At 40.8% G+C, this 26,280-nt stretch overlaps 1 protein-coding gene across 1 annotated transcript in view; it reads left to right on the top strand.

The window, feature by feature from the left end:
* Nucleotides 1-218: 218 nt before the first annotated feature.
* Nucleotides 219-26,280, top strand: part of SAMSN1 (SAM domain, SH3 domain and nuclear localization signals 1) — a 113,909-nt gene continuing 87,847 nt past the window's right edge. The window contains exons 1-2 of the mRNA XM_065575807.1: nucleotides 219-478; nucleotides 10,960-11,097. Of these exons, the coding sequence (XP_065431879.1) occupies nucleotides 455-478; nucleotides 10,960-11,097 (162 nt within the window). The 5' untranslated portion in view covers nucleotides 219-454. The remainder of the gene's footprint in view (nucleotides 479-10,959; nucleotides 11,098-26,280) is intronic.

Raw genomic sequence — 26,280 nt, 5'->3', positions numbered from 1 at the left:
CTTCTTCACCTATTACCTCATCCACCTTGTCTCTCTTGTTGTATACTTGTCAAATAAATGAAGTGAATCCAGCATGCTTGCCTTTGAGTTCTTCATATATTCCACTGCTTTTAGACAGAAGAAGCTTAATGTCCATTATGATGATAAACTAGATGGTAACAACAACCTGTAAAAGACTGTATTTTCCTAGTCCATCATAATTAGTCATGCCATGCTTTCGTTTTGTTGGTAAACATTGTTCATTAATTTTGGAAACAGTGTGTGCTGGTGCAGGCAAGCCTGTCTCATTTGATAATGGGATCTGAATCCAGTGGATTATTGCAGGGGATTTTATCTTGCTGTAATCTCCAGGGTGAAATGTACAAACAGCTGGGAGGACAAGAAGGAGCTGCATTGTGCGTCTGGAATTCCTTGAAACAGAATTTTGGAGTGCTGAGTTGAGCATCATATCAAAATGAATCTTTTCTGTTTTTCATTGGTAAGTCTACTTGCATTTTATAGCTATTATGTGTTACCATATTACTGGTTTTGTAAACTGAACCGACACATGTAACCAGAATGAGGACAGAGATTAAAGTTATTGCGTAGAGAACAGTACATTGCATGCATCATACAAAAAGCCCACTCTGGGGGAAAAAAAGAGGTGTTTGTGTATGTGTATATAAAAAGCTGAAGATAGGGAAATATGTTTAAATTAAAATAAAATGTAAAGTAAATAGGGTGACCAGATGTCCCGATTTTATAGGGACAGTCCCAATATTTGGGGCTTTTTCTTATATAGGCTCCTATAACCCCCCATCCTCTGTCCCAATTTTTCTCACTTGCTATCTGGTTACCCTAAAAGTAAATAAAAGTAGACATTTGGGAGCTTTTGAGGACACATTGCGTGCTGCTTATGATATCTGTGAAACTTTGCAGTTTAAAAACTGAACTGCTAAATGTTGCAAATTTGACTCCAAAAAACTTAGAATGTTTCCTATTTGTATCTCAATTATGAAATAAATTAATGCTTTAATTTGTTCTATTGTTTCTGAGATGCTTCAAGGATACTGAGACTCATATTTTCTTTCTTATGAAGTACCACAAAACTTTTTCTAGCATGTTTCCCATTAGCAGAGCATTGCCAGTGCACAATCTGAGGCAGTAAATTAGTCATGTGGCTGCATTCACTCAAGGATATAGAATTTGATTTAAGTCCTTTTCCCCCATCTCTTGCCTGAGGAGAACTGGTCAAAGTTAACAGGTAGAATCAGATTTGCAAAATCCATGGAGACGCTTTCTCTTTTCAATGGTTTATCTTCCAGCGTTTAGACTGTATATTAATAGTGACAAATTTGTATATTTGCTATATTTATATAGTACACTACACCTGTCTGCCGGTTTGTCTTCTCCTTTCCAGATATTTTAGTGTATATGCAGAAAGAAAGAAAAACTTATTTTTAAACTGCATGTGGTGCTTACAGTACAAGTATTAGTGATTCCATTTGTTTAAATTGTGGTTCCTTTTTGTTAAAGCTACTTCACTGCAGAATGCCCAGCATTGTTCAATTTAAGGATTTATTTCTGCTTTTGGATCTTGAAAATAAAATGCAACAGATTTTCAGGGCTTTTCTTTCCAGAGCCGCCTCAATGAACAGTAATAACTCTGTCAGAATCCAGTGATGGTTTTGGTCCCATTTTAATATGAATAACTTTTCTGTTGGTCAAAGTTAACACCTAAATGTATGTGCAAAATGGCAGTTTGACCATTAGAGAAGCTTTAATTTGTGGAATTATCTAGGACTGTAACTGGCGCAGTTATACCAGTCTTTTATCATTACATCAGAGCAGTAGCTTGCATTTGATGCAGTCCAGCTGTTAAGAAACAAGACTACTGCATGTTGTTGTCAGATGAAAAACAGGTGCACAGCCAAAAAGATGGGTACACAGTGTGGGTAAAGAGTGGGAGACCCAGTTTTTTCCCCAATTAAAATGACTTCCCCAACTAGTGCTGCTCTCATTGTGACTCAAACAGAAAATGCAATATAGCCGCCTTATGTGTGAAAGTCAGTGTTGCTATAGCTTCTTTATGAAATAGTTCATCTCATTTAAAGTTTGGTTCTAAGAAGTTAATCTATATTCTTTGAAGGGTCTCTATATGAGCCATTCTGAATACTGAGATAATCCTTTGAACAGTTGGCAAAACATCTTACATCATATCAAAAATTGCATTAAGACAATTTATTGGTCACTAATCCAGATATGCCACTTCATAAAAACTAGGTCCATGTGCACTCATCCCTACTTGTCTGATGAAGTGCAATTCTTTGCTAAAACAGGATTGTCTGTCTTGAAAGTGGGTTATTGGTACAAATATGTCTGCTTAGCAACTTATACCCTAGTATTCAACTGAGTCTTGAAATGGAATATGGTAGTGTGGCAATTTGTAGAAAGAAAAGGGCAGTGGCAAATGGGGTTAAGTTGTCAGGAAGGGACAAGTTTTCTCTCATGAGTCAAAGGGAAAAGATGTATGATTAAGAATAGATCGGATGGGTTTTTTAATGTTCCTTTTAAAAACCAAAGAAGCATCTTGCTACATCACCACTAGACATGTGTCACACTGTGGGATTTGTACAGCATTTCACAAAGGTGCTCCGCTTTTCAGATTTGTTGGTTTTTTTTGTGCTAGAATAGCAAAAATGCTTTTTTTAAAAAAAATAGAGGGTTGACGGATTCTGATGATGTGCAGATTGGTGACTTCCAAGTCTTAGTTTAAAAAAAACAAACAAAACTCATCTAAGTGGTAAAGCTTCTGGCAATCTGGGCACTGGTGGAAGGGGTGGGAAAAATTCCAATCAATAGCTGCCTTCCCTCGCCCCATGAACTCATAGTTTTAGTGAGTAACAGGCGGTACTACTACCATATCAATGGGAGAAAGCTCTGATGTCAGAAAAAGTAATTTGGTAGTTCACCTAATTAATCACAGAATCTTGCAAAGTTGAGATGGAATAGTTAGATGTTGGGTGGTCTTGTCCATCCTTCAGTCAGGGTGGAATTGTTTCCTGCAGTATACTCTCAGGAGATTTGTACAGTCCAGTTTTAAATGACAGACACAATGGGGCTTGCACTAATTCATGTGCAAGGCTACTAATAGATCCCACTGTTACGAAAAATTTAATCTTTCTTAATTTTATACCATTGCTCCCAGGAGCTGGAGAGCCTATCAGATTTCTAAAGCAGAAGACTTTATAAATAAAATAAATAAATTAATTAATGGAGATATCCTATCTCCTAGAACTGGAAGGGACCTTGAAAGGTCATCAAGTCCAGCCCCCTGCCTTCACTAGCAGGACCAAGTACTGATTTTGCCCCAGATCCCTAAGTGGCCCCCTCAAGGATTGAACTCACAACCCTGAGTTCAGCAGGCTAATTCTCAAACCACTGAGCTATCCCTCCCCTGCATCTTTGAACAAATCTTTAGACTCCACCCAAATTCCATGCATCTAAAATGTCTTTACATTTATGGATGTGCATGAGATTCAATTTAAGATCCTAAAGTATTCCTGTTCCAAAGAAAAGATGCAGAATGAGTCGAGCACATCTCCCACAGTATAGCTCAATGGGAAACTGGCTTGTTAGAATGCAGAAAACCATCATGTCCACAGAGACTACTAGTAAACAGATAAACCCAATCTCCTTTCCCCTCCTGTCTCTTCAGAGTGACTTCTAGCAGTGGAACCACCCAGTAAGACAACAGGGCAGAATTTCAGACATTTCAAAGATGAATACATCCTGTATGTCACAGACAGCAGCAGAAGTTAATGTGCAGGGAAGTGTCAAGAGGATCAGCTGATCTTCCTCTCGGATATGCAGACTAGTTCTGCAGCCTGCCCTCCCATCCACAGGCATGGCCAAACCAGCTATTCAGGCTGGGCACTGCACTGAGAATCTAAGCCAAATAAGATCCCTTGCATTTCTGTCTCTCTGTTCCGTATGGTAGCCTGTTAGCTGTAAGTTTTGCTGGTAAAACCTAAAGTTAAATACAGTGGGGCAGTTTAATCATCTGTGATTTTTTGGAAACATAGAACTAGTTTTGTATATTGTATCACAATTTGATTTAGAGAGGCGGAAGGCTGATAACATCATATCCAAATTATTGCATTTGTTCATCATTTTATAGCCTGAAATGTTTTGCAAACAGACCAAGGTTCCTATATGATAGACAAAGTGAAAATGAATATTACCATTATAAAGTGATGCAATTAATACGCTGCTAATTAAATTAGGTAAAGCTTCAGTACAGTAAAGTAAGAGAGTTTATGGGTAACAGAAATGCCCTAAACATGTAAATGCCTATGTTAATATTGTGATGTGTTTAGAAATGTGTTCAATTTAAAAACACTTCTTTGTGCATGAACCCCTTGAAAGAGTCAAAGGGACTTCTCCAGCAGACTGTCAGCTGGAATAGTTTGTTGTATTTCAGTGCATTGTCCTTCTCATTCACTCCTTGTTTTCAGTATTTGAATTATGGCCAGCCACTGCACAAGAGTCCAGGATTAAACCAAGAGTTGGGCAGTGAATGGATAGCCCTGCTAGACCCGTGTGTGTGTGTGTGTGTGCGCGCGTGCATATCCGCCCATACTGTGGTGATGGGCGTCATGTGAATAGTAAAGAATCACAGAAAATGTCTCTTCTGATACTGAACAAGGATCTTTCTTGATGTAAACTCCAGAGCTAGAAGTCTCAATAAATCTCTCTGCTCCCCCATAGAAGAAAGGAGAAATGCTGGCCATGGCAGGTTTAATGGACATATAAGAATTTCTCCCCAGTGCAACTCTGCACAGAGTTTTGTTACCTGGAGTTTGTGTTCTGTTTTTTGGAAGTGATATTAAATGGTGCACATAAACCTATTTATGAAAGAGGGGAGAAATTTGATAGGTTATAGCCTGGAGAAAGTAGGTCACCCTGAACTGACCGGTAATGGACTCTAATTGGGATGTGAGCTCAAATTCAGCAAAAGGAGTAGGGCCTTACTTGGGTTGACCTGCCCAGAGATTCTAGACCAGTGGTGGGCAACCTGTGACCAGTATGTCCCTGCAGCCCACGCCGCTTCCCGCAGCTGCATTGGCCAGGAATGGCGAACCCTGGCCACGAGGAGCTGCAGGCGGCTGTGCAAATGTAAACAAACTGTATGGCAGCCCACCAGTGAATTACTCTGATGGGCCGCAGGTTACCCACCACCGTTATAGACCCTGTTTGAAATTGATTTTGTGGGACTGGACCTATTAGCAGCTGAGCTGGTGAAATTGACGTTGTGGCTCCTGATAAGTCTGTCATAGAACTGCTGGAGCTGATTTTGCTGAGCAAGGACTTAGCATAAGGACTTAGCTGGTGGAGATGACTTTTTGGAACCAGACCTGGAAGCCCCAGATCAAAGTGGGACCCGGTACTGTAGACTTGGACTGGAGTAGACAGTGAGGAGAACCACCTCCTGGTGCCCACTTGACCCCCGACTGAGTCAATACGGATTTGTGTGTGAGTGAGGAATATGTTCTGAATAAGAGCTCTGGGCTCCCAACAAGCCATGTAATGGAAGCCATGGGATTGGCCATGCCCCTTGTAATTTCCTTGTCCGGTGTAAATAGATGCTTATCTTGTCTTCCTAAATAAAAACAATTGGTGGCTTCATGTACCCAAAGCTTCCCGGGCGCTTGTGAGTAGGAAAAAACACTTCCAAAGGTAACCAAGGGAATTAAAATTTATCCTGGGAGCAGATAAGATTTAGGCAGGGGCTTGAGCCAATCACTTTATTTTAGAAGGCATTTTATACAGCATTGAACCTGGCCCCTAGTACTGCTAATGACACCTGGCAGAACGGTCACCTAGACTAAGGAAAACAGTATTATCTCTAAAGCTACTCAGCCTTTGTCTGCATCACTACAGAGCTTCTGTCTAGATTAGAATCTTCCCCTCTCCTCTTCCCGCTGCAGATTATTGAAAGAAAAATTACACATATCCTTATAATACACACATCATGAAATGTTTGCATATAGGGTTGGGGGTGCGGGCAGATAGAATCCTTGCATGCTTTTCCTCACATTGTGTTCTCACAGGGCTTGTCGCATCCTAGTCCTAGCTCGGTTGTATGCCTTGCAGGGTTCTTATTCCAGTGGCAGTTTGTAGCATGCCAGATGTTCTAACCTCAAATTTGCAGGGTCTATTAGAATTACTGTGGTTTAGAGAGGAAAAACTGTTTCTTTCAGAAATAGACACTTTAAAAAATAATTTATTGTAGTACAAGCTGAGTGTGAATGATTTCTGTGTATTTCAGAATCAGATTTCCTTAACCCCAAAAGAGTTCATTTTCCTTTTAGTGTGGAGTTTTAAAAAACTATACTGCAATCTAACCAGTGTGCAGTCAGCTCTTTGTAGCAGTCCTCCTGCTTAGAAAACCCAGCCCTATTATACAGACAAAACAGTTCTAATGCTAGCAAGGGACAAGCTCAGATGAACTCATTTGCCCTTTAAGCCCACTACTAGCTTTTAGGAAGGTAGCAAGCACATGTTGTTCTACTTAAGCCATGTGCTACATTTCCAGAATTTATTAACTCATTAGTTTCTGGAATAGAATACTATATAAAACATAAGGATAACCAGTATTTAAACCTTTAAAAGATGCTCCCTTAACTTTTAGCTTTGCTTTTCAAGGATGTATTGGCATGAGGCTATTAATGTTCAGTAGATAAGCACAGTACTTCTGACCTATGTGGATGCAAAGAATAATTGACATGGCTTTGAACTACTGTATTACCAGCCAATAAAATTGTTCTTCTAATCCCAGGCAGACTTTACCTAAGGCTCAACATGCTGTCTAGTTCCAATCTGTAAAGCTTCTAAACGTTAGCAGTATGGCTTCAAATAACCTTCCCAGGGCCAGTCTTACCTCAAATGGCACCCTGGGTGAGGCTGGAGGTGGAGCAGAGTTTGGGGGTGGAGTTTGTCTGGGTACAGAGCTGGGGGCAGAGCGGGCCACAAGGTGGAGCGGAGGTGCAGGCAGAGCGGGGAGTGGAGGCAGCCCGGGGCTGTGAGGTGAACAGGATTTGGGGGTGGAGCTGGGCAGGGGACTGTTATTGTGACACTCTCTCGATGGCGCACCCTCCTGACCATGGCGCCCTGGGTGGTTGCTCACATCGACCACCCCTACGGCCGGTCCTGAACCTTCCCTTTGTACCAGAAGAATAAATGCTGTGGTGTAGTAATATCCAAGTTTATTTCATAATATTAGTGTTAAAAGTATTAATTAGTTATTAGGGGCCAAATTCTACTACCCTTAGTGAATTTCTTCCTTGATTAACTGAAATCAGTGGGACAATTCATGAAGTCAATTTCTACTCAACATGAGTAAGCATGGCAGAAACGAGGCCCTAGGAAAATTGTACAGGGATAATCCTATGTAACCACTGTGAAACAACATGTGTTTTCAGAAAGAACCTTGTGTCTGACTACTGTTATGACTGTACATAGTTTTGACTGTGAAATGTAACATGTCACTATGGCTGCAGTGCAGAGGAGATACGAGGATTGAATACAGCCCTATGAAAAACCAAAGCTCACCTGCAGTGTATGCACCACTCCCTGCTTGCCTTCCTGAAAGAGTTCTCTGTAATAACTGCTGCTGTAGACCACAGCGGGCCACAACTGACCCAGAGATCCAAGGTGGGTGAGGTAATATCTCTTATTGGACCAACTTCTGTTGGTAACAGAGACGAGCTTTCAAACTACACAGGGAAAGGTACTGCCAGTGCCACAGCAAAATGCAAAATTCATTACTCTGCTAGACACTAAAAATTATGGTCTGAACCGAGATGCTGGATTTATGGCTTAATTACAACAATCTGTAACCCACTAACCCCCTTCTTTTTTTGTCTTATGACTGCAGAAATGTTAACAGGCCACTCTGCCTTGAATGGTCCCTTGCAATATGTGCTAACTACTTATACTAAACAATCTCTTCTGCCTTGCATTTTGCTGTGATGATCGGAGTACTTTCCCCAGATCTGAAGAGTGGTTCTTCATCCGTGGGTATGTCTATACAGCAGTGGTTCTCAAACGTTTGTATTGGTGACCCCTTTCACACAGCAAACCTATGAGTGTTACCCTCCCCCCAAAAATTAAAAATAATTTTTTTTATATTTAACACTATTATAAATACTGGAGGCGAAGTGGGGCTTGGGGTTGAGGCTGACAGCTCACGATCCCCCATGTAATAACCTTGCAACACCATGAAGGTCGTGAACCCCAGTTTGAGAATCCCTGACTCGGTGTCATTGGGCTTGGGCTGCGGGGCTGTTTCATTGCTGTGTAGATGCTTGGGCTGGAGCTCAGGCTATAGGAACCTGCAAGGTAGCAGGGTTCCAGAGTCTGGGCCCCAGCCTGAGCTTGGAAGTCTCACAGCAATGAAACAGCCCCACAGCCCAAGCCCTGCAAGCCTGAGTTGGCTGACACAGGCCAGCCGTGGGTTTTTCTTTGCTGTGTAGACATATCCTCAGTGGCTCAAAAGCTTGACTCTCTCTCACCAACAGAAGTTGATCCAATAAAAGATATTACTTCATCCACCTTGTCTCTCAAATATCCTGGGACCAACACAGCTACAACTACACTGCATACTAGAGATCCAAGGATGTCTCAACTTGCTCAAAATGTTTAGAAGCCATAAATGAATGGAACTTCAGCAGTGCATTTGCTGTGCAGGTCACTTTAACTTCTGAGCAGGGAAAGACTAGATTGCCATCACTAGAATGACAAGCATTGAAGGGTTGATTGTTAGAATGTCTAGATGCCTAAAAGTCTATGGAACCAAAAAAACAAGAACACAGAGAGATAGCAGATGGAATAATTGCATTAAAGACAGCAATTTCACAACACCTTATCTGAAACAAAAATCATAATGATGTAAAAACAGGTCTACTATAAAAAAGTGTGTTAGTAATTGCTATCAGAGAAACTGGAGATTGATGAAAAAGAGTGCTCTCTGATAGAGAGAAGATCCCTAGCAAGAATCCCTGGCAAGAACAAGCTAATGAACAAGAACAATGAATATACTATGATCTTCATAGCATTGAACTTGCAAGAGTCATAGGTCATTTTTAACTGCCAAAAGAAGTGAAAAAGAAGTGATGTCCATAAGGAAGTCAAGAGTAATTTCCGAAATGGAGGCCTATTCTTCTATTAAGAAAAAAATATTCATTGTTGAAAATATGAAGGCTTTAATTTTCTTTTCAATGAAGTGGAGAGTCATTTGTAACAATATTTTGTTATATTTAGAACAATAACATGCCACTGAGACATAGATAATTGCCTTGCTTTGGAGTACGCTGGGAAATCTGACCACTGGACTGTGGAAGCAGAAGACTTACGTTTCAGACCTTCATATGGGTAAAGGAATGCGAGGATGGCTACATACTGTTGTTTTTATCTTGTTAGGTTTGACTTACTGTTGAAAGTTCATTTTTTGATAATTTGATTGTGACTGAATAATCACAGACACATCTGTTGGCAATTTTCATCTTCATTGTGTGTATATGAAACCTTGCAGTACTTACTCAAAGGAACAGAGTTCACATTCTTAATAGCAAGAGCAGTATTTGGTTTTGCCAACTCTTACAATTTTGTTGTTGACTCTCATACTATTGGATGTTTATCTTAAATCTCTACATCCTGGTATCATGGGATTTTGTGACAATCTCAATTTATATTCAAAACTCAAAATGTGTCTAGCCCGGATAGTTTCAGAAATAAGCTTGAAAATGTGAAATCTAAAGGCTCAAAAGTCAGAATGAAATATATTTATTTTTAAAAATCTTATGGTTTTTAAGCCAACCTCATGATTTTCTGGGGGGCCTGACCCATGATTGTTGAATGCTTGGGGTATGCAAGGTATAGAAAAGGGAAACAAAAATGATTAGGGGTATGGAACAGCTTCCATATGAGGAGAGATTAAAAAGACTGGGACTTTTAAGCTTGGAAAAGAGGCAACTAATGGAGGGGGGGGGGGGGGAAATATGATAGACCTCTATACAATCATAACTGTGTGGAGAATGTAAATAAAGAAATAGTATTTACTCCTACTCATAACTCAAGGACTAGGGGTCACCAAATGAAATTAATAGGCAGCAGGTTTAAAACAAACAAAAGGAAGTATTTCTTCACACAACACACACTCAACCTGTGGGACTCTTTGCCGGAGGATGTTGTGAAGGCCAAGACTATAACAGAGTTCAAAAAAGAACTAGATAAGTTCATGGAGGATAGGTCCATCAATGGCTCTTAGCCAGGATGGGCAGGGATGGTGTCCCTACCCTCTGTTTGCCAGAAATTGAGTATGGCGAAAGGGGGTGGATCACTTGGTGATTACCTGGTCTGTTCATTCCCTCTGGGGCACCTGGCATGGCCACTTTGGAAGACAGGATACTGGGCTAGATAGAGGTTTGGTCTGACCCAGTATGGCTGTTCTTATGTTGAATGCTTGGGCTTTGCAACACATTTTATTTTCCCTTCAAGGAAAGCACTTAGCCTTCTTCAGTAAAGGCCTATATCAGAATCCCCTTCCCTCTGTCTTTGTTCATTGCTCTTTTCTGACAAATGAAAGAGAAATCTTTGCTTTTTAAAAATTTAGTATAATGGTTATTGATCCTTTTAAAATGGGAGTTTCTGCTCAACCCTTTGCTTCATTTCCATCTATGGAACCTAGTATTCAGTTTCCTCAGTGTCATGATCTAGGAAGCAAGTTCCAGCATCCGGACATAATTTATTTTAAATTTGTTTATATATGAAAAAAAAAAGTCCTGGAAGTTTTGAAAGACCCTGGAGAAGCTCTGTGCTTTCATTGTATTTTATCCATCATAAAAGCTTCTAGCTTTCTTTTTCTGAGTGCATGTGTATAAATGCACAGCTAATGATATGTGCATCTCTGTATTTCAGGAAGGCTCCATGGACAGCTTGTATGAGCCAGTCCAAGAACACCAAGACCCCAACGAGACCATTAGCATCAGCAGCAGAGCTAGCACTCCACTGAGCACCTATGTGAAATGTGGACCTCCAGACAGATCTCTGTCTTTGGTGAGTGGAAATAAATGAAGTACCCCATGCACTTTCCTCCAAACCATTACTTTTCTTGTCTGAGCTTTCCAACAGAGCCAGCATTGTTGTCTCAGCCTCAAATTTTAAATATCTACACTCCTTGGAACCTACCAAAATCCTACTAAGGGTTTTTCTCAGACCTTCATGCTTTTGAGATAGATGAAATGAGTGCTGTCCAGTCTTACAAATAGGACCCTAAAAATAGGTCCTCAGCTCTGTAGCACTTTGGACAAGAGCCAAATCCATTGAGGTCAATGGGAGTCCTTCCATGGACGTCAATGAGCCCTTTATGACTAAGTAGCCATTATACAGAAGGACATGCAATATAACCACGGACTAAAACCATATAAGAAGAGAGGTTGAGAGGGTGTCTATGGAAAAATTATTTTATAGGCAAAGTATGTGATTCCCATTTATTAGTGAAAATAATGAAAGGTGGGGGAAGAACTATATGGTAAAATGAAAGGGTTCACTGTATGATTAAAACATAGAGCAGCAAGTTCCATAAAAGGATGCTAAAGGAGGAAAAAAACAAAAATGAATTAAAAGTAAGCTATTAACAAGGCTATATTTCTAACATATAGCATATTAAAATATGTACTTTGGTACATATTTGCTAGAATCTTTGAGTTTTCTACTGTGTATTTCCAAAAGCACAGACCAGCAGTGAACTAGGGAACAGACTGTAGCAGTATTTGGATTTCAATATAAGTGTCACATCGTTAGAGTTGGCCACAATACTTCCATAAAAAAGTCAATGGAAAATGACTTAATGGAGATTTTCACACACACACACAATCTGTTTTCATCAGCATTTTCCAGGTTTTTTGTTTTTAAAAAAGTGAAAATCCAAAAGCTGAAAACAATTTGACTCTTGTTTGCTTTTCAGTTGCCAAAAACCTAATAAATAAATAAATAAACACGAAGAAAAATTTGAGCAAAAATGAAACAAAAGTTGAAATTTTTGTAAGGGGGAAAATAATTTCTTAACCAGCTTTATGTACATTGAATTGCAAAGTCAGAAATGTTGGTATGTTAAGGAAGTCTTTTGGGATTGCAAATTAGCATGAGGTATAAATAACAAGAGAAAACTAATACAAACTAAGAATTTGGCAATGCAGAGAGGAGAGAGATAATAATAACAAAATTGGAATTAGGCTCACTATTTATGTCCCTTATGAAAGATGTACCTTTTAAAGTAGCTGCATTTATAGATTGGAGGACAGAAAATAGAACAGAGTGGAAAAAAATTAGGTTATCTTTCTGTTAAATTAGTGATTCTTATAGTTAAGCATAGGAAAGAATTAGGTTAATATTCTCACTCTTGTGTTGTGGATAGAGTAGTTGTTTCTCTCCTCCCCAAAGGTAGCTCCATTTTGGACAGGTTGACTAGTTAGTAAAGCACTCTTGGCAACACTACGGATGAAAGACATTAGGTAAATGTAAACTGTTGCTATATATTTATTATGAAGAAAATCAGGGTGACTGTAACCAGAGGCTTTCTGAAAATCAGCAGAGCCACCAAGTCTATTACCAGACCTGGATTATTTCTCTAATAAGCACACATGCAGTAAACCATCTGCACAATGCTTGGCTGTAAGATTAAAAAAAATATGTTGACTGTATCCAGTATGAATCAACAGATGTTATTTTCAAACTGTGCATGACATTAGTATGAATATATTTCAGCTGCCTCTTGAAATTCAGGTCACTATGCTACTGTATGTGGCCAAGATTGAAGTCACAACAAAGGGTAGTCAAACAAGAGACATGATCCTGCAAAGAGGTAATCCTGTATGTATCCTTACTACCATTTGACAGTGGGATTATCATGGAAATTTGCAGGAGTGGGCCCGAGGTTAGCAGTGATATACAAATTGTGGTCACAGATTAGCCAGACTTAGTCTGTGGACCTAAGGTTAGCATTGCAGTAGGCAGTCTTCTCCACCCCCACCCCAACTGGATGTATCTTCCATTCTTCTTCTCTTCTTTCTTGTTATCAACCTCAGCCCAGACCCTCTTCTAATTAAAATGAATTAGTGGTACCTTTTCTCCCTTCATCATGGCTTCTTACAGACATTTGCATTACTCCTGGTGATTATGTGAAGGCAGAATGGCTCCAATTTCACAGAGGGTCAACACCAGAAAATGCAGAAGGAGGTTGTTTACTGATAAAATCCATGACTCAATGCCTTTTTAATCATTATAAGGGCCACAGGCCATTTCCAGCATTAGTCCTGTTTTCCCACATGACCAGCTGAGGAGAGTCACCCGTCCCACTCCAGCTAGGGGATGCCAGCCGCAGTCAAAGAAGATTTAACCACAGAATGACTCAAAGGGGATCCATTCCCTAATTGACTATCCAGTCTACCAACAAGTCATCATGCTTCCTGTACAACCAATCACTCGCCCATCAGAGTCTGTGAGATGATGCAGTTTGATAGCGCTTGGCACTGTACAAAGCTAGAGTAAGAGACAGTCCCTGCCCCCGTGAGTTAAAAACACAAAACAAAGGGTTGGAGAAGGACATAACACATCAACAGAGTGAACAGAGGGATTGTTTGCAAGTGTCATGTATATCTCATGATTATTTTTAAAACAATTTTGGGATGAATTTTAGAGGTTTGGATATTTTGATTATATCACTGGTCTACAATTTTTGATAAGTCGTCTGCTTCAGAGATAAAATGTGCTATTTATTATGTATTTTGATGTGCTGAATTCAAATATGACAATTAAAACAACTGATTGGCTACTGTTTCTAAGATATTTAAGTTTTTACATTTTATGTCTATGTATATTGTGTAGATAGTAGAGTTTTAATCATAAATTGTAAACCTAGGTCTTTTCATGTGTTTATGGTTGCTTTACATGGTAATATTTCACCTGTCCTGTTTATGTAACACTTTAAAAATCAGCAAAAGGGTTATATAAATCAAATTTATTATGAAACAAAAGGCAAAAAACTATTATGTACATAGTTTAGTCCTATTCAGTGTCTACTCGGCGCTTCTTGGCTTGTCTCTTGTATTCATTAAAAGGAGCATCTCTTGTCACTGTCCAGCAATAGTCCGCAAGCATTGATGGGCTCCATTTGCCCGATAGCGTTTCTCCATTGTTGCAATGTCCTGGTGAAATGGCTCGCCGTGCTCGTCGCTCACTGCTCCGCAGTTTGGCGGAAAAAAATCTAGATGAGAGTGCAAAAAATGTATCTTTAGTGACATGTTGCAACCAAGGCTTTTGTATGCCTTGAGGAGGTTTTCCACCAACAACCTGTAGTTGTCCGTCTTCTTGTTTCCGAGAAAATTTTATTGCCACTAACTGGAAGGCTTTCCATGCCGTCTTTTCCTTGCCACGCAGTGCATGGTCAAATGCATCATCTCGAAGAAGTTAACGAATCTGAGGACCAACAAAGACATCTTCCTTTATCTTAGCTTCACTTAACCTCGGAAATTTTCCATGGAGGTACTTGAAAGCTGCTTGTGTTTTGTCAATGGCCTTGACAAAGTTCTTCATCAGACCCAGCTTGATGTGTAAGGGTGGTAACAAAATCTTCCTGGATTCAACAAGTGGTGGATGCTGAACACTTTTCCTCCCAGGCTCCAAGGAATGTCGGAGTGGCCAATCTTTCTTGATGTAGTGGGAATCTCTTGCACGACTATCCCATTCGCAGAGAAAACAGCAGTACTTTTGTGTATCCAGTCTGCAGACCAAGCAAGAGAGCAACAACCTTCAAATCGCCACAAAGCTGCCAGGAGATTCCACTGCTGTAGTCTGGAGCCCAACAGCTCTGCCTTACTCTTGGGTAGTTCCAAATCCCTGACAAGGTCATTCAGTTCATCTTGTGTTATGAGGTGAGGTTCAGAGGAGGAGGATGGGAGAAAATGTGGGTCCTGTGACATTGATGGTTCAGGACCAGAAGTTTCATCCTCTTCCTCTTCCTCGTCTGACTCAAGTGAGAATGATTCTGGTGCATCAGGAACCGGCAGTCCTTCTCCGTGGGGTACTGGGCGTATAGCTGATGGAATGTTTGGATAAGGCACAGTCCACTTTTTCTTCTTTGACACACCTTTCCCAACTGGAGGCACCATGCAGAAGTAACAATTGCTGGTATGATCTGTTGGCTCTCTCCAAATCATTGGCACTGCAAAAGGCATAGATTTCCTTTTCCTGTTCAACCACTGGCCAAGATTTGTTGCACAAGTGTTGCAGCATATGTGTGGGGCCCACCTTTTGTCCTGATCTCCAATTTTGCAGCCAAAATAAAGGTGATAGGCTTTCTTAACCATAGTGGTTATACTGCGCTTTTGTGATGCAAAAGTCACTTCACCACAAACATAGCAGAAGTTATCTGCACTGTTCACACAAGTACGAGGCATCTCTGCTCACTTTGGCTAAACAGAAATGTGTCCCTTTGCAAAATCAAACACTGACAAATAAGAGAGCACGACACTATATGATTTCTAGAGCTGATATTGGGCAATTTGTTCAGAAGAGTGATGTAAGCTTTTTTATGATTGCATCATCCATGACTTCTAGGAATAACATGATGCAATTCATATCATGGATGACGCAATACCAGCTTCAGATTCCATCATTCATTGTTTTGCCTAAAAAGCAAGTACTGTCCAAACCCAGTCATAGATTTATTCATAGATCCAGTCAAAGATGTATTTTAGTCATTTCTGGTTTAAATTGAGATCCCTTCCCTTTATAACTCACTTATCCTCCGCCATTCCCAAGTCAAGGGTCGTATATACTGACCCAATAGCATATCTTGAAAACTAGAGCCAATCAACAATTTTAAGCATCATTTTCGTTCTCAGTGACCCAGAATTAGTAAAGTTTGACTACATTTATTTCAGAAGCATTTTGGCTGTAGAGCAGTGTATTTGTACATTTAGTATTTAGGGCAGGAAAGGTGAGGAAGGAAGGCATGAAGGGATTAGCTAAAAGAGAAGGTAAAGGAAGGCTGGGGAAGCATGGCCGCAAGCAGAGGCCATAGAAACAGATGGGGGTTTTTTGGTGTGTGTGTGTGTGTGTGTGTGTGTGTGTGTGTGTGTGTGGAGGGGGACACCTAGGTAATGCCACAGGTATCATTGAGAAAAGCAGCAATTTTTCAGTGAGCATCATATTCTGAGAGTACATTCCTTGTAGGGACTGTAATGCAGAAGATGGGTGGAACTTAAATGTACAGAGGAATTTCCCTTTGCAAAGGGACACTTAGGTTTATCCAGACTTTCCATATCAATGAAGCCTGGCACTGGTGAATATGCAGTCATTCGTTCCGCTGCTCTTTGTTTCTTATAAAGTGCCTTTTTTTAAGAGTAAAAGTAGACTTACATGTGTTTATACCTATGGCAATTTAGAAAAGCCTTTACATTTCTGCTTTAAAAAGAAGTCCTTGAAATGTAAACACACTAAATAAATGGTTTGGATTTTTTTTCTTTCCCAACTAATATGTTGCCTTTTTTAATCCTTCAAGGTTAGTGCATTATTGGTATCATATATCATCAGGGCTATGACAAACATTTCTACTTAGTGTATTAATGTGTTTTGATAATCTCTTCTTTTCTGCCTAACAATGCTCTCCCAATCATAAACACTATCTGTCTCTAGCTTTGCAAAATAAATTGTGTTTAGAAAATCTACTCAAAGAATAAAGAGAAGTCAGAGCTGCTCGTGTGCAAGGAGGGAGAGGGCTGCATTCATTTAGGGTTTATGCCAGCATAAACCTTTGCCTAAGTACCTTGTGGCCAAAAATCTACTGAGTGAGGACGCTGCAAAGCAGATTTGCTTGTGCTGGTGGAGGGGCATAAGGGATCAGTGCTCTCTGTACAAAGGACAGTGCTGGTTTGACAGATGGAGTGGTCAGAGCACTAAGAAGTGTGTTTTTGGAATTCCTCCTGTTGGCAGAGCCCCTGTGCAGCCCTGATGCAAATTAAAGCTGCTTCTACTCCTGGTGAATGGAACATAGTAGTGGTATCCTCACCATTACAGGTGAACTACCTTTGAGGTGAACGGGGCTTGGCAGGCACAAGGAGGTGTAATTTACACATCCCCCTGGCAGTTCTGCTGAATTTGACCCAAAATGTTTCTTTCATTGTTCTTGTGATTTCATTTCTCTTCCCAGGGGATTCAATACACAGCACACATGTAGTAATATGTACATATAGAAATGCCATATAGATTATGAAGGACCTGATCTTTTGAGGTACTGAGCTCCCATGAAATGAAAGCAGTTAAAGGTACTCAACTTCTCACAGGATTGGACCCTAAGTTAGCTATTTGGGTGCTCCGTGCACATGTCCAGAAGAAACATACCTGTGAGGTAAGATGCTGAGCATCCAGATGTTATAATTAAGTTTCCACTTTTGGCCTCTGAATGCAACAAGTGTGGTGTTTGAGGGAGTAATAACACCTTTTAAATACTATAGGATCCTGTCCATGGAGTCTGCCTATGAAAATAATATAGTTATGAAGGTCTTTTTTATTCCTAATACCCAAGTCCTTCTACTATTATTAATTTATATTGTACAGGACAGTGTTTCCGCAACATTTTCTGGTTGGTGACCCCTTATTAAAAGTCAACTTTTTTTTTGACCTTCTTATGTTTACTATATAAGTCAGAATAAAAAATGTATCAAAGATAACAATAAGCCTATGGAACCTACATGTGTTTTGAGAAGTTGATGGAGAATACTTGTTCTTGAAGAGTAAGGGTGTATGCGGGGAAGAGGGGATCGAAATTTTCTTTGCTTTAGATTGGGAAAACAATTTTAATGCCCCATTGATTGAGAAACACTGCTATCAAATATCATTACCACTGAACATTAGTGAAAACAGATCCCTGGAGACTGAAATCCTCGATGTATGCCCAAAACAGATGGGCACAGAATAGAAACCTTCTCTCTGAAAAAGGCATAGAAATCAAGTGACATTACAGAGAATAGCAAAGGCAAGAATGTAAGCTTCCCCTTTCTACCCTGTCAATGCACCTCAGCCTTGACCAGATGGAACCACTTCTAGCACTAAGGTCATATCTACTCTAGAAAATAATCATGTTTAAATGTGATTGTGAAACATAACTGTAGCCTAACCAGAGAAGAATCTAATTAATCAGATTCTAATAAACAGAGTATAATATTGTTGATTTATGTGCATGACCAGCAAAAATAATACGTATGCAAGAGAACCAAGTTTTAGATGAGGCTTTATCTGCCAGTGTCTGCAAATAAATGGTTCTCTAAAATGGCTATGGCATTTTATTTTTTGTCTCTCTATGGAAAAGAGAAAAAAAAAAGTTCAGTCACAACCATGTTACACAACCCTCTTTAAACATAGTTATTCTTGTAATGTAAGTGGGGCCTTAAATAATATTTCAGTCTCCATGTTCATTCAGTCTTTTCCCCCTCACCTGAGCCTATTAGCTAATTAGTGACAACCATGCTAATATTTTCGGTCATACTGATGCTTATGTTCTAGGAGCTGGACTTTGCAAAGCAAATTACTTTTCCTCATAGGTTTGTGTCCACCTACAACATTTGTAACATTTATGATATATAAACCCTTAATGTAATGAGGACACCTACAGATAACTAATAGTGCTTATCTGCTAGGTGGTACATCTATAGAGACAGATTCACAACATCAAACTCTGTATTGAAACATTACAAAAGCACAAGAGTGAGAATTAAAGGATAGTGTGACAGTTTTAACTCTTCTGCCCTCTTCTCCCCTCCACTCCCCTTGATTCAGTGGAATTAAATCAGGCTGTCTTCATTATTTTAATGTAGGGTTGGACTTTGGAAATTATTATTTGACTAAATGAAAATAATCAACCTTCCCAACATAAAACTTTTGACTGAGCCAAACTAGAGAAGCAGATGGGATTTACAGTTCATGTCCATTAGAAAATCCAAGATTTTAATCTGCATAAATTGCATCAAAACATTGTGCACATTGCTTAGTGGGGTTTTTACAGCACACAGTGGATTCTCCACAAAAATCTATGCACAACAGTAGTCATAGTAAATCCACCATTTCAGCCCTCACTCACCCGTGTCACATATTTCAGTTTCCCTAAATGGAATATTTTAGAGCTGATTTACTTATGTTTCACTCCATTAAAATTCGGCATCGATAAAAGTGCTGCTAAATCAGTTAAAAAACTGCATAGTCACCAGACAAACAGATTATTGTGGGGGTTATTTTGTTTTGTTTTTTAAGGAATATTCAGTTCAGTAGTTAACTAAAAATAATGGCTGGATGCTGTGTCACTGTATTGGCTGCAGAATCAACATGATTATTTATAAAATAGTCTCTAGAAATGGAAACGGAGATTAGTGATGACGTTTTAGCTGTAAGGCCTGTGAAAAAATGCAGCTAAGGCCAATGTGCTATGTGTAATCTTATCTGCTATTTCTAGCATCTGAGTTACTTGACTTACACCTTATATTCAGCCATTAAGCTTATTAACTGAGCCCGTTTGTACTTCTCCCCCATTTTAAATTACATCACTCAGTTCCATTCTACAGGGTGCTCCCCCAAGCTTGATCACGTCTGAGCATTTTTTACCTCTCTAGTGCCTCGATTCAGGAGTACATCTTTATTCAGCAATGTTCATGCTTAACTGCATTGCTGAATAGGGAGGGACTTGAGCATGTGCTTAAGTGCTTTGCTGAATTGGGGCCTAACAGACCCCACATCATGTGTTATCCCTGCATGAACCTTCTTAAAAAAAGACGACCTGAAGTCAGTGTTTCTATTTGAGGGACCACCTCTCTCCATACATTGCCATACTGCTGCAGCTATGGCCAGAAGAAGAGCTCAATCTTGATGCCCATTGCTGTAAAAGATGGGGGCTGGTAGTAGAGCATTCACCCTGAGAGGCTCTTCAGCTGTGGAACAAGAGTCCCCTTTCAGTATGAAACAGATCTTCAGGGAACACTGCAAGATGCATCTATTTGCACAGCTTGCTGCAAAGGTGGGCATTAGGCGGGAATCGATTTTGTAGGAGGGGGAGTATTGTGTTCTGCTGGTTCTGTTTTTGTAATCTATGGCAGATGTGCCTAGAGCCTTCGATATGCACATTTTTTCTCTTTTGTATAAAGCTAAATAAATTTAAAAAGTCACCTGAATCTTGTAAGAGTTAACTCCCTCCCCCCATTTTTTTTAAACACTGCATAATTCTTTTCTTGTGGGAGTCTTGTCTGCCATAATAAAAGTTATAATTGTAGTTGTGCTGTCACATTCTGCCTCAGATGTGGAACTGTTGTGGCAAAACTTGCGGAGTTCTTCTGTTAATTAAAGCCATGTAGGTGGTGCTTCAGGGCAAAGAGTTAGGGCAGGAGCGGGCAAACTTTTTGGCCTGAGGGCCGCATCAGGTTTCGGAAATTGTATGGCGGGCCAGTTAGGGGAGGGGGTCATGGCCCAGCCCCTACCCTCTATCCACCTCCCCCTGGGACTCCTGCCCCATCCAACCCCCCTTATTCCCTGACGGCTCCTCTGGGACCCCTGCCCCATCCACACACACCCGCTCCCTGTCCCCTGACTGCCCCCGGAACCCCTGTCCCTGACTATCCCGCGCCGCCCCATCCAACCCCTCCTCTCATTCCTGATGGCCCCCCCAGTACCCCTGCCTCATCCAACCACCCCTTCTCTGTGTCCCTTGACTTCCCTGGGAAGCTCCATCCCTGACTAACCCCCACCAGCCCATCCAACCCCCCCCCCCATTCCTGACTGCCCCCCTGAGACCTCTGCTCCATCCAACCACCCCTTCTCCGTGTCCCCTGACTGCCCCCCCAAGACCTCTGCCCCCATTCAACCCCCCTGTTCCCCGCCTTCTGACTGCCCCAACACCTATCCACAGCCCCGCTCCCTGACCACCACCCCCGAACTCCCCTGCCCTCTCTTCAACCCCCCCTCTTCCTGCCCCCTTACTGCGCTGCCTGGAGCACTGGTGGCTGGCGGCGTTACAGCTGCGTTGCCTGGCTGAAGCCAGCCACACCGTCGCCACCATGCAGCACAGAGACTGGGTCAGGCCAGGCTCTGCAGCTGCACTGCCCCAGGAGCTCGCAGCCCTGCCGCCCAGAGCATTGTGCCAGCGGCAGAGTGAGCTGAGGCTGCGGGGGAAGGGGAACAGCAAGGGAGGGGCTGGGGGCTAGCCTTCTGGGCCAGGAGCTCAAGGGCTGGACAGGATGGTCCCGCTGGCCGGATATGGCCCGCGGGCCGTAGTTTTCCTACCTCTGAGTTAGGGGCATATACCCTTTTAATCCCCTTTAGGCATCTTTCCAAGCAGTGGTTACGTGCTCCTGGCCCAAGTAACCTGCACAAGTGGCCACATAGAGCTGTGTCCTCAGGTGGAAAATAATAGTGCTTTTGTACACCATGCTTGCTTCCTTCACAAACATTTAAAGACCTACCCAGCCTGTGAAACATTCTGACTAGAATGCTTCCACATCATTCTGTGTTCGTTTTGTATTGTATTATGCTCCATTGTACCTGCTGTGTCTTTCAACTGTAAACTTGTCAGGGGAATGGCCTGTTAACTGTGCATCTCTCTTCGCTCACTGCACAGCACCAGGCACTCCAGAAATAAGAACTAAACATTGTTTCAATGTTATTTTGCATGTGTATGAATGGCAAAGGTAAAGGGGGCCTGAATCTCACTTACTCAGTTTCTTTTTCAGCAATGGTATCTGGCCACAGATAGGTAACTGAGGGGGATAATAATGGATATCTTATTAGTAGGACCCTACCAAATTCACAGTCCACTTTAGTCAATTTCATGGTCATAGGATTTTAAAAATAGTAAATTTCATGATTTCAGCTATTTAAATCTGAAATTTCATGGTGTTGTAATTGTAGGGGTCCTGACCCAAAAAGGAGTTGTGGAGGGTCCCGAGGTTATTGTAGGGAGAGAGGGCTTGGTACTGCTACCCTTACTTCTGCACTGCTGCTGGTGGAGGTGCTGCCTTCAGAGCTACGCAGCAGGAGAGCGACAGCTGCTGGCCAGGAGTCCAGCTTTGAAGGTAGCAGCGCAGAAGTAAGGGTGGCATGGTATGGTATTGCCACCCTTACTTCTGTGCTGCTGGTGGCAGGGCGCTACCTTCAGAGCTGGGCGTCTGGCCAACAGCTGTCGCTCTCCAGCCATTCAGCTCTGAAGGCAGCACAGAAGTAAGGGTGGCAATACTGCAACCCCTCTTAAAACAACCTTGCAACCCCCCTGCAGCTCCTATTTGGGTCAGAACCCCCAATTTGAGAAATGCTAGTTTCACCCATGAAATCTGTATAGTATAGGGGAAAAGCCCACAAAAGACCAGATTTCACAGTCCGTGATGTGTTTTTCACGGCCTTGAATTTGGTAGGGCCCTACTTATTAGTGATGAAGCTGTTGTTCCATATTACCAGTACCTTCTATAGCTTAGGGTCTCACTGTCATACCTGATCAGCTGGTTTATTTCTAAGCCCTTTGAGAATGTTTTCATCACAAAGATTTTTTTTCATACATTTTCTGTCAGCTTGCAATTGCCAAGCATCTCTATAAAGTTCTACACGTTCGTCAGCTACTGACCATGATATGATAGACTGCCCAGTATATCAGAAAAGTGCCAAATAACTTATCCGTCTTTCAAAGTTATTGCCAGAAAAATCAAAATGTATCATTATACTTTCATTAATCTGCAATATTATAATTGGCATTGGATTTCAGAGGCTTTAGGGAGAGAGCTGGTTGCCTAAACTGATCACCACTCTCATCACAACTCTAAAGGAATCAAGCTGTGCCAGGTATTTGTCAACTAGTAAGCGTCAGAGGAACCCCCCCTTTTTTTTTAGTTCAGTAGTTATAATGTTGTCCTCCTTTCAGAGTTATTTAATGAAAGCGTGTAAGAAAGGGCTTTATTAATAAAAAAAAATGCTATGAGCTCATGTGTGTGAGGAATTTATGTACAAAATAGATCAGCAGTGTTCTATACTCTCAGGGAAGATTGTACCTACTATCAATGAATATTTCTGCATTTACAGGAATACACATTACAGCTTTTTTATAATACTGATTTAATTTATATAGTAAATAAAAATATAATTTCTGTATCACATTTTTATCTGCAAATTTGTTTGTAGAGATTTTAAATGTGACTGTGTTTTGAAAAGGGACTGTAAAAGTGACACCACACAGTTTCCTACTGGCTCTCTCAAAGACTTCTACATTGCATTTGCTTCCTTTGAAAATATGCTGTTTCTAATTGCCAACCCTGAAAACTCTGGAATCTGAAAATCAAGTTGTGTTCTTTGTCTCATATATCACCAATAATAAAGATTCTGCGATTAGAATATAGCCAGAAATTTTGCTCATATGCTGGTGAGAATCCAGCTCTCTTCCACAGCTGCATTGATTCTGCAATACAAACAATAATTATTTACTTTTGTGCCTAAAGTAAGCCAGTCTGACTCAGCCATGACAAGAAGCAGGTCTGTTCAGTAAGTAGGTACAATTTTCACATGGTCTTTTTCAGACCACTACCATACTTTAAGATAAGAACCGGATTGACCATATCATGATCAACGGCAAATGGCGACGCTCACTGACAGATGTGAAAGTGAGAAGGAATGCAGATGTTGGCAGTGATCACCACCTTGTGACAGCCTCCCTCAAGCTAAAACTGAGAAGTGTGGGTCCACCAAACAAGGGACATAGATATTATGATATTGACAAGCTAAAGTCCCTTGAAATACAGAAAGCCTTCGTTCTGCAGTTAAAGAACAGGTTTCAAGCACTTGCAGACCTTGATGAAGAGGAAGGGGAATGCAGATGAGGAGATCAACAAGAAGTGGGACAAAGTAACAGCAATTTATAAACAGAGCAGTGAAGCCTGTCTAGGCTACAGGCAGAAGAGAAAGAAGGAGTGGATTACACCCAGCACATGGAATGCCATAGAAACCAGCCGAGCCCTGAAGAAAAAAGTTTTAGACACAAAATCCCAGAAGCTAAAGGACAAATACCACGAGCAGTATAGCAAGGCACACCGGGAGGTCAAACACCTTGTGAGAGCAGACAAACAGCATTATATGATAATCTGGCAACACAAGCAGACAAACACTCTCATCAGGAACAAACAACAAGACCACCTACTAACAACCAAAAAAGAACAAGAAATGCGCTGGACAGAGCTTTTCAAAGAATTGCTGAACATGGAGCCACCTAAAGAGGAAGCAAACATCCAGGAGGCAGAAGAAGATCTTGATATCAACACAGACACCCCAACTAAGGAAGAGACCATTGAAGCCATCAAATCCTTAAAAATGGGAAAGCTCCTGGCAAGGGTAACTTAAATGCAGAATTGTTCAAGGTAAATCCTAAATTAGTAGCATCTATCCTGGCCCCTCTCTATTTACATCAGTCTGGGAAAGGGAAAAAGTGCCAGATGAGTGGATCAATGGGGTTATAGTGAAGATACCAAAAAAAGGAACTCTCAGTGATTGTAATAACTGGTGTGGTATCACACTTTTGTCTGTGCCAAGTAAAGTATTGTGTAAGATCATAGTCCAGCGTATATAAGAGGCAGTTGATAGTGTTCTTAGAAAAGAGCAAGCTGGTTTTCGGAAAGGGCGTGGATATATATACCAGATCTTCATTCTATAAAACATAATAGAACAGTGCTTAGAATGGCAATGGCAACTCTACATAAATTTCATAGACTTTGAGAAGGCTTTCCTTGGATTCACAGAACCAGCCTATGTCACATTCTGCGGGCATATAGAATTCCTTTCTGTATAATCAATGTCATCAAAAGCTTCTATTTCAACTTTACATGCAGTGTTGATCACAGTGAGCTCAGTTTTGAAGTCAAAACAGGAGTTCGTCAGGGGTGTGTCCTGTCTGCAATCCTCTTCAACATTGCCATCGACTATGCGGCATACAACAGAAGACATGCCAAGAAGCATTAAATGGACACTCTTCTCATCCCTTGAAGACCTGGACTTCGCAAATGATGTTGCTCTCCTATCACATACCCAACACCATATACAAGAAAAAACAACTCAACTCAACGCATTCAGTCAGCAAATTGGACTGAAAATCAACTGCAATAAGACAGATATCATGACCTTTAATATTTCCTCACCATCACCAGTACAGATAGAGGATTATGTTCTCACCAATGTAGAAACATTCACATACTTGGGCAGCACCATCAGCCAGGACGATGGAACAAGCCAGGACATCCGGAACAAAATCAATAAAGCCAGGAACACCTTCAGGAGCTTAAATACAGTCTGGAAATCATCAAAATACAACACCAAAACCAAACTCAAGATTTATCAGCGCTGCATATTTTCAACACTACTTTATAGTGCAGAATGCTGGGGAATGACAAAGTATGACATGTCCAAACTCTCTTCATTCCATACAACCTGCCTCAGAAAAATCCTCCATATCTTTTGGCCCAGAACAATCTCAAACCAAGATCTATTGACACAGTGCAACCACGAGGATCTACAGCTGGGGAATCATTGAAAGACTTACCAGAAACGGACAGGAGTGGAGGAGCTTCGTCACTGCCCTAAACGCCAGAGGCGTAATAGGAACATGATGATGATGATGATGATGTCCATACTTTAATATTTAGTCACTGTTGCAGTATGTCCAATGAACATAGCTGCAAAACCATGTAACTGCATATAAACATCTAGGTAGATTTAAATAAACAGTTGTTGAAGCATAGATCTGAAATTATAAGGCAAACATCTGTACCTACATTTTCATGTTCAGTGCCAGTGGAGAATGAAGGAATGTTCTATGTCAGGCTTCTGGCTTTAAAATATGCAAATTTATTAATAATCATTTAGAATTATAATACAATAAATTGTAACTAAATATAATTAATTTCTGGATGGGTGGATAAATTGAAGTTTGGTGTAGTCTGACCTTATTTTTCCAATGTAGAAAGAGGGACATGAAGAGCTAATTTCAAGTGTTCTCAAAATATTCATTTGGGATTAATCTTCCCTTATTTCCCCAACGAGTGAATTAGCAGTCTCTCCTGTCTCATGTCAATATAATCTCTCAGTTGACATCACAACAAATAGATGGCTTCTGGTTTACAAAGTTCTTTTTAGGACAGTTGACTGCAAAGGCAGAGCTGCAGTTCAGCTTGAGGC

The sequence above is a fragment of the Chrysemys picta genome, chromosome 1 (assembly GCF_011386835.1).
Source record: "Chrysemys picta bellii isolate R12L10 chromosome 1, ASM1138683v2, whole genome shotgun sequence".
Taxonomy (NCBI): Eukaryota; Metazoa; Chordata; order Testudines; family Emydidae; genus Chrysemys; species Chrysemys picta.
Note: the sequence above shows the minus strand (reverse complement) of the source record. Positions and strands in the feature narration are given on the sequence as shown.